At 52.7% G+C, this 10,764-nt stretch overlaps 1 protein-coding gene across 6 annotated transcripts in view; it reads right to left on the bottom strand.

Annotated features, from left to right (window-relative positions):
* Nucleotides 1–220: 220 nt before the first annotated feature.
* Nucleotides 221–10,764, bottom strand: part of TJAP1 (tight junction associated protein 1) — a 40,688-nt gene continuing 30,144 nt past the window's right edge. For all 6 annotated transcript variants that reach the window (XM_027899263.1, XM_027899261.1, XM_027899262.1 and 3 more), the window contains 6 exons: nt 10,457–10,485; nt 9,166–9,327; nt 8,458–8,524; nt 6,625–6,732; nt 5,868–5,951; nt 221–4,177 (listed from right to left, as the gene is read on the bottom strand). In XM_027899263.1, coding sequence (XP_027755064.1) covers nt 2,861–4,177; nt 5,868–5,951; nt 6,625–6,732; nt 8,458–8,524; nt 9,166–9,327; nt 10,457–10,485 — 1,767 coding nt within the window. In that variant the 3' untranslated portion in view covers nt 221–2,860. The remainder of the gene's footprint in view (nt 4,178–5,867; nt 5,952–6,624; nt 6,733–8,457; nt 8,525–9,165; nt 9,328–10,456; nt 10,486–10,764) is intronic.

Raw genomic sequence — 10,764 nt, 5'->3', positions numbered from 1 at the left:
AGCCAGGACAGCTAGCAAAATACTTGAAACGGGGTAGGCAGAATCTTACCAGTAACACTGAGGCTGTTTACAGGTCACAGGATCACTCTCCTTCTGAGAACTAATGGGTGGCACACACAGTTCAACAAACTTGGGACACTGTACCCTGAGCAGCTCTGCTCCTTCACACGCTCAGCCCAGGTTTTAAGCAGCATCAAGAGCGCTACAGCCATTGCCATTCTACTTTTAAAATAGTTTATTTCTGGTCTTAAAATATACATCAGTTTGAAAATCTCAGAAAAAACACATTAGTTACAGATTAACAGTCTGGAGTTGGGACACTGGAAGTGGGATGAGCTCAAGGCCCCAGAGCCAATACTGCTGGAGGTGGGCAGGAATGCAGAGGGCACCATGCCCGTGGGGAGAAGGCTCTGATCCTTGAGGCCACCGCTTCCCCTCAACCTCTGCCAGCAGCCTAATGCTGCAAAGCACAGGTGTCTGGTGAGGCTCTGGGCACTCTTGCCACCCCTCCACTGTTCTGCTTTTCAGTCTACCTTGACCAAAAGCAGAGGGAGGCAGGCTCTGCCCAGCACCATCAGCACCAGCTGCCTCAGCAAGAGAGGGTTTTGTCCCCTGACCAGCACGCCAGGATTCAGGGGAGATGGGGCTGAGCCCTGAGGGGCAGTGCCTCCCCGACTGCAGGCCACCAGTGGCCTCAGAGCCGGAGCAGCTTGCTCAGTGAGCATCCAACCCCAGGTGACATCCATGAGGCAGGATCTGGCAGCTGCTGTAGGTGCAAACTCTCAGCAACGCTGCAGAACAGAAGAAATGCAGCAGTGGAGCAGCTGATGACAGCAAACACAAGGACCCTGACACCACGACTGGGACAGGGCAGATGAACACTCTGCAGGCTCAGAAGAGGCTCCCGCTCTCAGCACCAGCCTGTCTGCACAGGGACCAAGAAAAATACTGGAGTGAAATACTGAGTCCCCACCAGAGGGTGGCATCCAGCTCCACAACTGTTCGAGGCAGGAAACAAGGTGAGTGTGTAGGCAGCAGCTCTAGCCAGGGTACATAAAGCAACCTACACAGCTGCCAGAGGGGCCTGCAGCTCCCTTTCACTGGCCGTGGAGCCTCCAGGCTCAAGCTGAAGCCCTGGCTGGCCCCAGCTAAAAGCTGCAAGCCCTTTGCAGAGACAGGGGTCTGGGGAGAGGAGCAGGGCCCCCAGGCAGCTCTCAGTTGTACATCTTGATGTAAGCATATGAACAGAAGCTCCCTCATGGAGAGAGGGGTGCTCTCCTCCAGCCCAGTGAAGAGCCCTCATTGTGTAGGGTGGGAGGACAACACAAACCCAACTCAAAAACCAGACAGCAGACTGAGGGAAAACAGTGGGGTTTGAAGGGGGTGTGGTGCAGGGAACTGGGCTGTTCTCTGCCTCGCACTCCCAGGGGAGCAGCAAAACACCAGAAAGACAAGAGCACAGGACAAAATTAAAACAGGAGGCCTGGGCTCTGTAAGCCCTCAAAAAAAAAAAACACCTACATCTACAGACATCTCCCCTTCCCTCCCCCCCAAGAAGACACTGAGCACACAAGACTGAGAAGAAAAGTCACACAATATCACACTACGCTAGGAAAAACACCCAGAGAGCCCCACCCAGAAGGGAAGACTCCAGAGAGGCACCAGAGCCAGCCTGGAGCCCCCCAGAGAAGGGGGCGTGCAAGGAGACCATGGCAAAGGGTTACTGCCGAGCCATGAGGTAGTGCATCTACAGGGAGCAGCTCCTCAGCGTGCTGCCCTCACATCCCTGCTGGCCCCGCACCAAGCCCTGCCCAGAAAAGCCGGTACCATCCTTCATGCCTTGCTTGCCTGGGGCAACACCTTGTTCTTGAGTCTGGAGGGGTTTCTGCAGGCTGGAGGCCAGGATCAGAGGGAAGCGCAGCTCTGATAGCTGAGCCTCCTCAACACACCCTCAACGCAGGCATCAGACCGGCTGCCAACGGCTGTGTCTGTTTATGTGGGGTGGGGAGAACGAAAAAAACAATACACCCCAAAACCAAAGGCTTGGAAAGAAGAAAGAAGCCCACCCAAGAGCAAAGCATCAGCACCGTTCAAACAAAACAACAGCACAGAGAGCAGGGGAAGAGGTGTGAGGGAGGAGACACACAAACACAAACCCCAGCACCCAGCAGGCAGTGTGTCCCCGGACCACCTCAGCAGGCAGCACCCGTGCGCTGCCTCTGTAGGGACCAGGTGCTGAGCCCAATGCTGGAAATCTGCAGAGGCAGATTCTGGAGAACCATTCCATGGGTAGCTGGGGAAAACAAAAACCAGCAGAAAAATGAGACACCAGCAATCCCAGCACATCCCCACGGCACACAGCCGTCTGCTGGGAGAGTCCTTGTGCCCCACTCATGGCCGCTGGGGTTCCCAGGGAATCAGACAGCACCACACAGGCACTCTGCCCTGTTGGCACAAGTTAAAAGAGAGCAGAGCAGCTGTGGGCAACCAGCACAAGAGCACCCAGGGCCTCAGGTACCTGAGTGGGAAGGGGGAAGGAGGATGAGAGTGTAAAGAGGCACAGGCACCAGGAGGAGGGGTACCAAGAACTAGCTCTGGTACAGGCACCAGCGTGGAGAGAGCTCTGAGCATATTGGGGCCAGTGGGTGTGCTTCTGCACACTGCATGTGCTAGTACTGTGGGTCTGAGGTGCCAGGGAAGGGAGACCTCAGCTCTTCCAGGTAGCAAAAGGAAGAGAATAAATATAAAATTTCAGAGCAGACTCCCTCCAGGAGGAGAGTATTAAGGGAGGTTTCTCCTTCAGGTGGACTGATGGAGGCATCCCACAGCTCTGCAGCGTGTGGCTGCATCTTGCTCTGCCTCAGCTGAGAAGGTTGCCCTGCTCCTGGGCCTGTGTCAGACTGTCCTTACGATGTAAGTGGTGGACGCCCATCCTCTTGGGGCTGCGATGCACTCGACTGAAGGGAGGCTTGACCCTGCCTTCTCCACTTTCCTCTTGGGCACCTCCTTGGTTGCTCTCCTTGTTTCCCTGGAGCAGTATTTCTCTCTCCTCAGCTGGGCTCTCAGGCAAGCCAAGGTCCACATAGTCCTTGTGCTTCTCTGGTGAGGGGCTTTCGGGCTCAGCACTGCCTCCACCGCTTTCATGCAACAGCTTCTGGGCTTCATCCTGGGAGAAATCTGTACCATAGTCTGAGGAGAAATGGCTCCTGCGGGCTCTGGACTCAGTGCTGTCTGTGTCCACACTCGAGTCCCGGCTCACGGTCCAGCTGCAGCTCTGCGCGGACTCCTCACCGTCTGAGTAAGCCGAGGCTGCCCTACCCAGCTCCTGCATGGAGCGGCTGAACCTTTTCTGGAGCTCGGGGGCTGTGTCACGGCTGAAAGCAGTGCGGTTCATCAGCACTCGCTCTGAGGTGGGGGGTGCCTTGTCCACAAACATACGCTGCCAGTTGGCCAGCAGGTCCTCCTCGGAGCTGGCAGAGCTGGCAAAGGCGCTCGGGATCTGGGGAGGGCTGCTGAATGGGCTGCTCTGGGAAGATCCGTGAGCTCTGGCTGCTTTGGGGGACTGCTGACAGGAACAGCTGGAGGCTGAACGGCGCCCCTCTGAAGCAGGGCTGCTGGGGAGTGTCCGGTGCCTGTCGCAGCTCTCATCTTCACTCTGCACCAGGCTGAGGGAGATGGCCTGGCGTGTAGCGTACGTGCAGTTGGGCAGGGGACTGTTCTTTGGGATCCTTACCTTGTCCTCAGAGAACTCAATCACTTTGCGCCCCGGGTACATAGGATGGGGAGGCGAAGGAGTAGGATATGGGCTTAGCTTCTCAAAGGCAGGCACATCCTCAGGTGCACTTTCCATGCTACTCTGTGGCTTGCAGCCACCATTCTGCTGTTTCCCCGCATCTCCTCCCTCCTTTCCTATCTGCCCTGAGTTGCTGGAGGCATCAGGAGGGGCTCCGCTCATGTCCACATGCACAAAGACATCCTCTGCCATGGGACAGCTGCCACTGCTAGACTTGGCTGAATTCAGAACCAGAGATTCTGGTTTCTCCAAGACTCTGGCGATGACTGAGGTGGGCACAACATCAGACGGTGCCAAGGTATGGGTTGCCTCTTGACCAGGACTTGCAGACTCCTGAGTGCTGTGCAAATGCTTATTGACCATGTCCTGCAGCTCATAGGGAAGCTAGGGAAAAGGAAAAAGACATTAGAAGGAGGCTGCCATGCAAGCCATTTAGTTCCAAATAATCTGCCTTTTCCAACCAACCTTCGTGTGTTCTTTGTACTCCTTATCTTGACCCTAACATTTACCTACCTTGCCTTGAGAAAGGTATCTCTTTTCAAAGCAAACCCCATGAGGGACTGCCAAGGCTCTCTAGCTGTCACACCAGTCATGCTTCTAGGCTGTGGTTCACAGGCTCCATTTGGCAAATAGAACAAGAAAAGATGGCACACGGGCTCAGTCCCACACGCCTGTGAGCAGAGACAAGGCCCAGCCCGTGTATGATAGGAAGGAGTCTATTGATCTGTGGAAAATCAGCCGGTGGTTGCACTGCAGTGACTCCACAGCCCCCAGTGCTGGGATCTGCAGTGGTCCCTGAATGCGTAATTGCAGCCATGCTGCCTTGGCAGCCTGCCCGCAGACCAGGATCGATGCTTTCCCTTGTTCCAATCAACTCCACCACGCCATCCCACTTCCTCACTCTCTCCATTTCAGAGAGGCAAATGTGGGGTTTATTAGCAAAGCTGCAAGACTGGGGTCTCGCCAGGGTGTAAGCACCACCCCTGGTCCTGAAAATGGGCACTACTGCTTTCCCCACCACCCTGCCAAGCTGCCCTCACCTTGGTCACCACGTGCATGCACAGCATCAGCTGGAGAGCAGAGGTCCCCAGGCCACTCAGTGGCATAGCAAGGTCTGTCCCATTATAGCCAGAAGGAAACTGCATCCAAAGCCGGGGATGCAGGGCACACAGCGTGACAACAGCTGGCTGTGAGGCAGGCTGCCTGCACAGCTGCTCAGCACCAACACCGCTCCAGTGGCAGTCACATGGGACACAGCACTCTGGGGCGCAGAATTCAAAGCTCCAGAGAGAGGAGACAGCTGGGAAAGAGGTCAAGGTTACCCCAGCAGTAACTGATACACTGACCTCAAGAGTGCTAATTTGAGACACAGTGGGGGAGGGTGACATATTGGTCACCTGCTAAGTTAAAAAAGACAAGCATGTGGTTTTGCTGAGAGGAACACAAGAAGGGACAGAGACAAGAGGTATGGCAAGGAGAGAGCTGGGGTAAGGGCTTGAATGATGCTTTCAACCAAAGAAACAATGTTATTAATGTGAGAGACCTAAACCCCATCTTTGCTCTTCCTGAGGGCACGATGAGCTGAACTCTCCTTCCCGATACCATTCCCCCCCACAAGGGGGAGTATAAGTTGGTATGAACTTCTATTCAGAAGGCCTAGAAGACACCCTGAATGCTGCCTCACACATTTCCCCTTAGGGTAGTAAGCGAAGCCAGGTCAGACTACTGCTGCCTGACTCCTTATGAGGCCCTTCCATGTGGCCAGGTGAGGCATGGAAAAGGATGGAGCAGGGTAAGAGAGAGATGTGTCCTGCCAGCTCCCAGCACACACCCAGCAGGATATCAAATTCAAGGTTATTGTGCTTTTTATAACAGCTCCTGGCTGAACTGTGAAATGGAGCTGTCATGAAAGAGGAGCTGGCAAAAGCTCTGTGCTGCCTTCTCAGTAGGAGTGGGAACAGGAGCCTCCCCCCGCCTCTGAGGCTGAGGGATGAGAAGCCAGCAGCCCTGTGGAGAAAGCTGGAGAAAGTAAAATGCAGCCCTTCTTCCCCACCTCAGCAGGATTGCTACTCACATCAGCAAACTTGTGGTTCCTGAAGTGAGACTTGTTACACTTGAGCAGCTGTACTGCAAGGTTACAGTCCTGTCGATAGCGTTCCTGCAAGAGAGGGCACACGTGTGCAACAGTGTTAGATGGACCTGATCTCTTACCCAAAAAAGGCCCACCTGTCCAGATGCTGCTTGAACAGAAGCCAGAGGAGACATCTGATGAATTACTCGGGAGGGCACCTGTCATTTCCCCCTCCCCACACCCCTGTGTATTTTCTTACAACTCAGCCAAGGTGTCCCTTTCAGCTCCAGTCCTTGCTCCCGCCATATACTCTCTCAGGGTATCAACCCACTCTCCCTCTGGGGATTTTAATAATCTCCAAAAGTCCCACCAGATTTGCTATCCCATCCCACAGCTCTCAGCCATGATGCAGACAGACTGAAGGGAGTTGAGAGCATTTAAAAGAATCAAGCACTGGATCCAGGAACTTCTTTATTAATGGTGTAGAAAAGGCATCATCTCCTTCTCGGCTCTAGAGTAAATGACACCTCCATTGGTACAAGCTGGACTCGGGTCAAACCCTAAGCTCAGAAGAGCAAATACATCAAACTTGAAGATGAGTTCTTCCCTGCTCGACCCCTCAGACCCTTGTCTGTCTCCCTACTGTCGTGTACAGCTCCCACGCTTTCATACACACTGGAGTAATTCATGTGCTCCTTTCCACTGACGACTTTGAACGAAAGGAAAAGCCCCCGCCTCACGCACTTCCAACGACACTTACATTGAGTTCCTCCAGCTTATTGATGGTGGTTTTGGCATCAAGCAATTTATTAGTGAGCTCTACAATCTCCCAGTCCAGCGTCTTGCGGTCCATTTCTGCCTTTTTAATCTGGGATGCAAGAACACCAGGTGTAAAACTCCCTAGCACAGAAGAACCTGACTTCACCACCCACCTCAGTCCAAGCATTGCACAATGACATGTTCAGCTGGGACACAAAACACTTCCAGACAGACAGGTAAGGGAGACAATCCTCTTCAAAGGGAGGGGATTCCAAAGGCCAAATGGAACCAGCCATTCTGCTAGCTACAGAGACAACAAGGTCGAGTTTGAATGTCCTTAATGCCGTATCTCTTCTTGCAGCACCAGCATGTTTCCCCTCTGTCCTGGTTCCCATGGTGCCTGGTAGAAAGCTAGTGGTTTTGAGCAATCAATCCCAACCTGCCACTGGTAGCAAAGACCTCTGAGCTTGTGATACCCAGCCATCTTCCTTGGGGCAGCAGAACAAGAATACTGCCCAGAGAGATCCAGCAGTCAATGCTGAATGGACAAAAAGGCTTTTTTTGCAGAAGGAAGGCACCATCTTGAAAGAGTTAAAGCCTTGCTCTAGTAAGTAAAAGGACCTGTGTAGCATCATCTGGAGTTCAACTAATGACCTCCCTAAAACAATCTCTTTAAACTTCCTAACTGTTCAGGTGAAGAGCAGATAAGAGACCCAGATGTAATAGCAAAGAGGGGCAACAGCTCCAAGCCATCACTGTCTCAAGGAGTTCTTCCAAACTGGCCAAGGGTGCTGTGAGGCTGTGACCCCAGGGCCCAGCTCTGTGTCAGGGGTAAAGCACAATGACACACAGGGGGGTAGGAGAAGAAATACTTCCTGAATATGCAGTCTCTTCAGGCACCAGCACAATAAATAATTGGGTAATGAATAATAACCCCAGAAATTCAAGTCCTAGAACCAAAGAAATCTCACCCTGGGCTACACAGAGGCAATCACCACCTCAGCTATTTGACTTGCCTGCTCACAGCCCAGAAGGGGAAGGAAAGGGAGCAAACGAGGCTCACAGCCATCCACACCTTGTGCAGTGCCGCAGCTTATGGGCACCACTTCCCAACACGCCATGCTCCAGCTGGCTCAGAGTCAAACACTCTTAAGATGGAGCACTGCAAGCTAGGACCTGCTGCATCTGCGGGCAGCTGCTGGATACCAGGTGAGCCCTTGGCTGGACGAGGGCTGGGGCCCCTCCATCTGGGATGGTGTTATGTGGGACTGACAATGAAACCAACGGGCTGAGACACGTAAAGAGGAAAAAGAAAAAACACACAAACGAAAAGACGCAACTGCAAAAATCCAGCTTTGGCTGAGAGAGGCCTGAGAGGTGAGTGCACCCAGCGTGTGCCAGCGGCAGCATGGGGAGGAGAAAGAGAGAGAGAGAGGGAGAGAAAAGAAACAGCCATGAGTGTTATGAATGCACACAATAGACATACACGCACATTGGCTCTGCTCTGACTGCACCCGTCCTCCCAGGATGACCACCCCAAGACTGGCTGACAGATCCCTGGCATTTTGAGAGGGACTGAAGCAACATGACGGAATACCATGCAGTTATGTTGTGAGGAACCACAGCTCACGTGCACAACCAAATAGGGACTCAGTAAATCAAGAACACAGTTCATGACACCAGCTAGAATGGGGAGTAGATGGTCACAGCCAGAATCTCACCCCTCACCCGTTGCCACATCTGCTGGTTAAAGACAGGACCCCTTTCCCCCATCCACTCCCAACAAACAGGTCTCTTCCATCTCATTGCCATAGTGACTTAAGATGGCACTTACCAGGGCATGCAGCTTCTCCTCCAGGTCTTGATTGGTTCTCTGGGAAGCAGTGTAGCTGTTCTGCAACCTACAGAAACAAGATTGTAAGCATGGGAATGGATCACAGGCACCTAGTCACCTTCACAGCTGCCAAGCAAATCATTGACTCCAGAACTCCATAAAGTTCTAAAGTGCTAAGACAACCAGGCATACTAACTATGCCTTACCTCTAGCACATAAGGGCTTTCAGACCCCAAGTTACTGGAGGCAAGATGAAGCTGGCTGGGTGAAAGAATCTTGCAGGATAGGACGTAAATTACTCTGGAGGACTCCTCTGAACTATGTTATACCTAAGCACATGACCAGTGATTGGTACTGATTTTTAACTCAGGTACTTTTCAGGTAAAGCAGTGGTGTACTTTCTTGCAGCCATCAGTGGCTTCTTTTGCACATGTGGGTTAACCATCCGAGCTGGATCCTGCCTTACATCCAATAGATGAAGAATTGTTGTCAGCCTCTCATGCTGGCAGCATTCCTACACTGTAGCCTGGAGAAAATAATGGTTGTGGAGCCTTTAGCTCCCCCACTACAGTCTGGAGGGTGCACGTCTTGGAGGATGCAGCATACCTTTGATTTAAACCACAGGGCACAGCCTGCTCACACCAGCTGAGGGAGTCCTCAGTGGGACGGATCTCTAACTCTACCCCTTTTTTCTTTTCCTTTTCATACCTACGGAATTTGTCCTTGAATTTCTCCAGTTCCTCACGGTTCTGGCCCAGTTCCATCTCCAGGTAGTCCTGACCTGACTCCAGTTCCCTTTCCATCGCCTCCATTTTGTTCGTCACATACGTCAGCCGCCGACGAAGCTCCTCATTCTCGTGCTGCAGTAGCCTAGGGCAGGAATAGGAGCAAGGTATCCCTGAGTTGCACAAGGGGTACTCCACATCAGCAACCCCACTCCACTGGCTCTGCTCTAGGGCCCAACACACCACACAAGAGCCCTGAGAAGTCAGAAACCGAACTGTCACTCAAGAGACTCTGGCACACGAAGCAAGAGGTGCATTTCTGTCAGGAGAGAGAGACACTCAAACTCTCTTGGAGCAGGAGCAAAGAAGTACATGTCAGCTGGCCAACCATGGCTCCCAGCTCCCTCTCAGGTTACAGTGCTTGGATAAAGCCCACTAGACAGATGAGCTGTGCAGCTCCAATGTCCCTCACCGATGAATGAAAACCACTCAATAATTTATCCCAGTCCAGGTTAGAAGAGTTGAAAGCAAAAAGAGCAAAATCATCTTCTCCACCCCTGAACCAGAATCCCTCACACCGTTAATACATGGTGGAAAGAGGACTCCATACAGCCTTAAGCCCAGAGGCAGAGGTGGTGGGGTGCATTTACAGATGTGATTACAGCTGCTGGTCAATCCCACTGCAACACAAACTGCTCCATTCCTCCCCAGCCAGGACATGTCTGCTGGTCAGAAGTATCTCCTGTTGCTTTTCATTCCTTTGTGCTCAGTTGCTTGGAGAAACCCAGAAGAACAGCTTCTCTCTGGCAGTGCAAGCTTTCTCCTCACTATGGCCTGGAGCTCATTGCTAGCAGCTGTCTGTGTCCCACAGCCCCACCGGCAAAGGGCTCAGCTCTCACCCTCACTCAGTAGCAGGCCTCTGCATACTGCTTCTGGTGGCTCACACCGGGACAATAACAAGGATTAAAAAGGCACTCCTATCTCCACCTGTATTAAAGACTTCATCTACCCTTTTTTCATACCCACCAACTCCTCTGCCTGCACCTGCACTGGGGGCCTATGTTCCCTCCTCCTCCAGGGTGACGGACATGCAAGGCGGGGCTTGGCAAGGCACAGACCAAAGCTCTGCCCACACGGCCCCAAGATGACTGAAGATCTGAAAGGAGCCCACAGATCCAGTCAGCTCGCTGTGCAGGTGGCACAGGCAGGATATGAGGAATCAGCACCCACACAGTTGCAGTATGACAGGCATAAAGGGGGAGCAGGACACTTACTTCATCCTTTCTGCATCCGTCAAGGGTTCCTGCACAAGGAAGAAAAAACAGCTGTGAGATTATTTCAGATGACTAGTTGGTCTCTCACACTATCCTAAAGGGCAGTCTTGGTTGCTAGACCCTACCTGTGACTCCTCCTCACCTGCTCTGACAGGTCATACTAGGCTACAAGGATCTGTACACACACCGCTCAGCCGCGTGATACCAAAACAGACCTTGTGTTCTGGTTCAGGGCAGAAGAGCCAGACTAGAAACCACCACATAAGTTAGATAACTTTACCCTCCCAAGGTGTAATCTCAGCACCTCT

Source organism: Empidonax traillii, unplaced genomic scaffold, assembly GCF_003031625.1.
Source record: "Empidonax traillii isolate 1590-97213 ecotype Southwest subspecies unplaced genomic scaffold, ASM303162v1 scaffold653:size358915, whole genome shotgun sequence".
Taxonomy (NCBI): Eukaryota; Metazoa; Chordata; class Aves; order Passeriformes; family Tyrannidae; genus Empidonax; species Empidonax traillii.
This window is presented reverse-complemented; position numbering and strand designations above follow the sequence as displayed.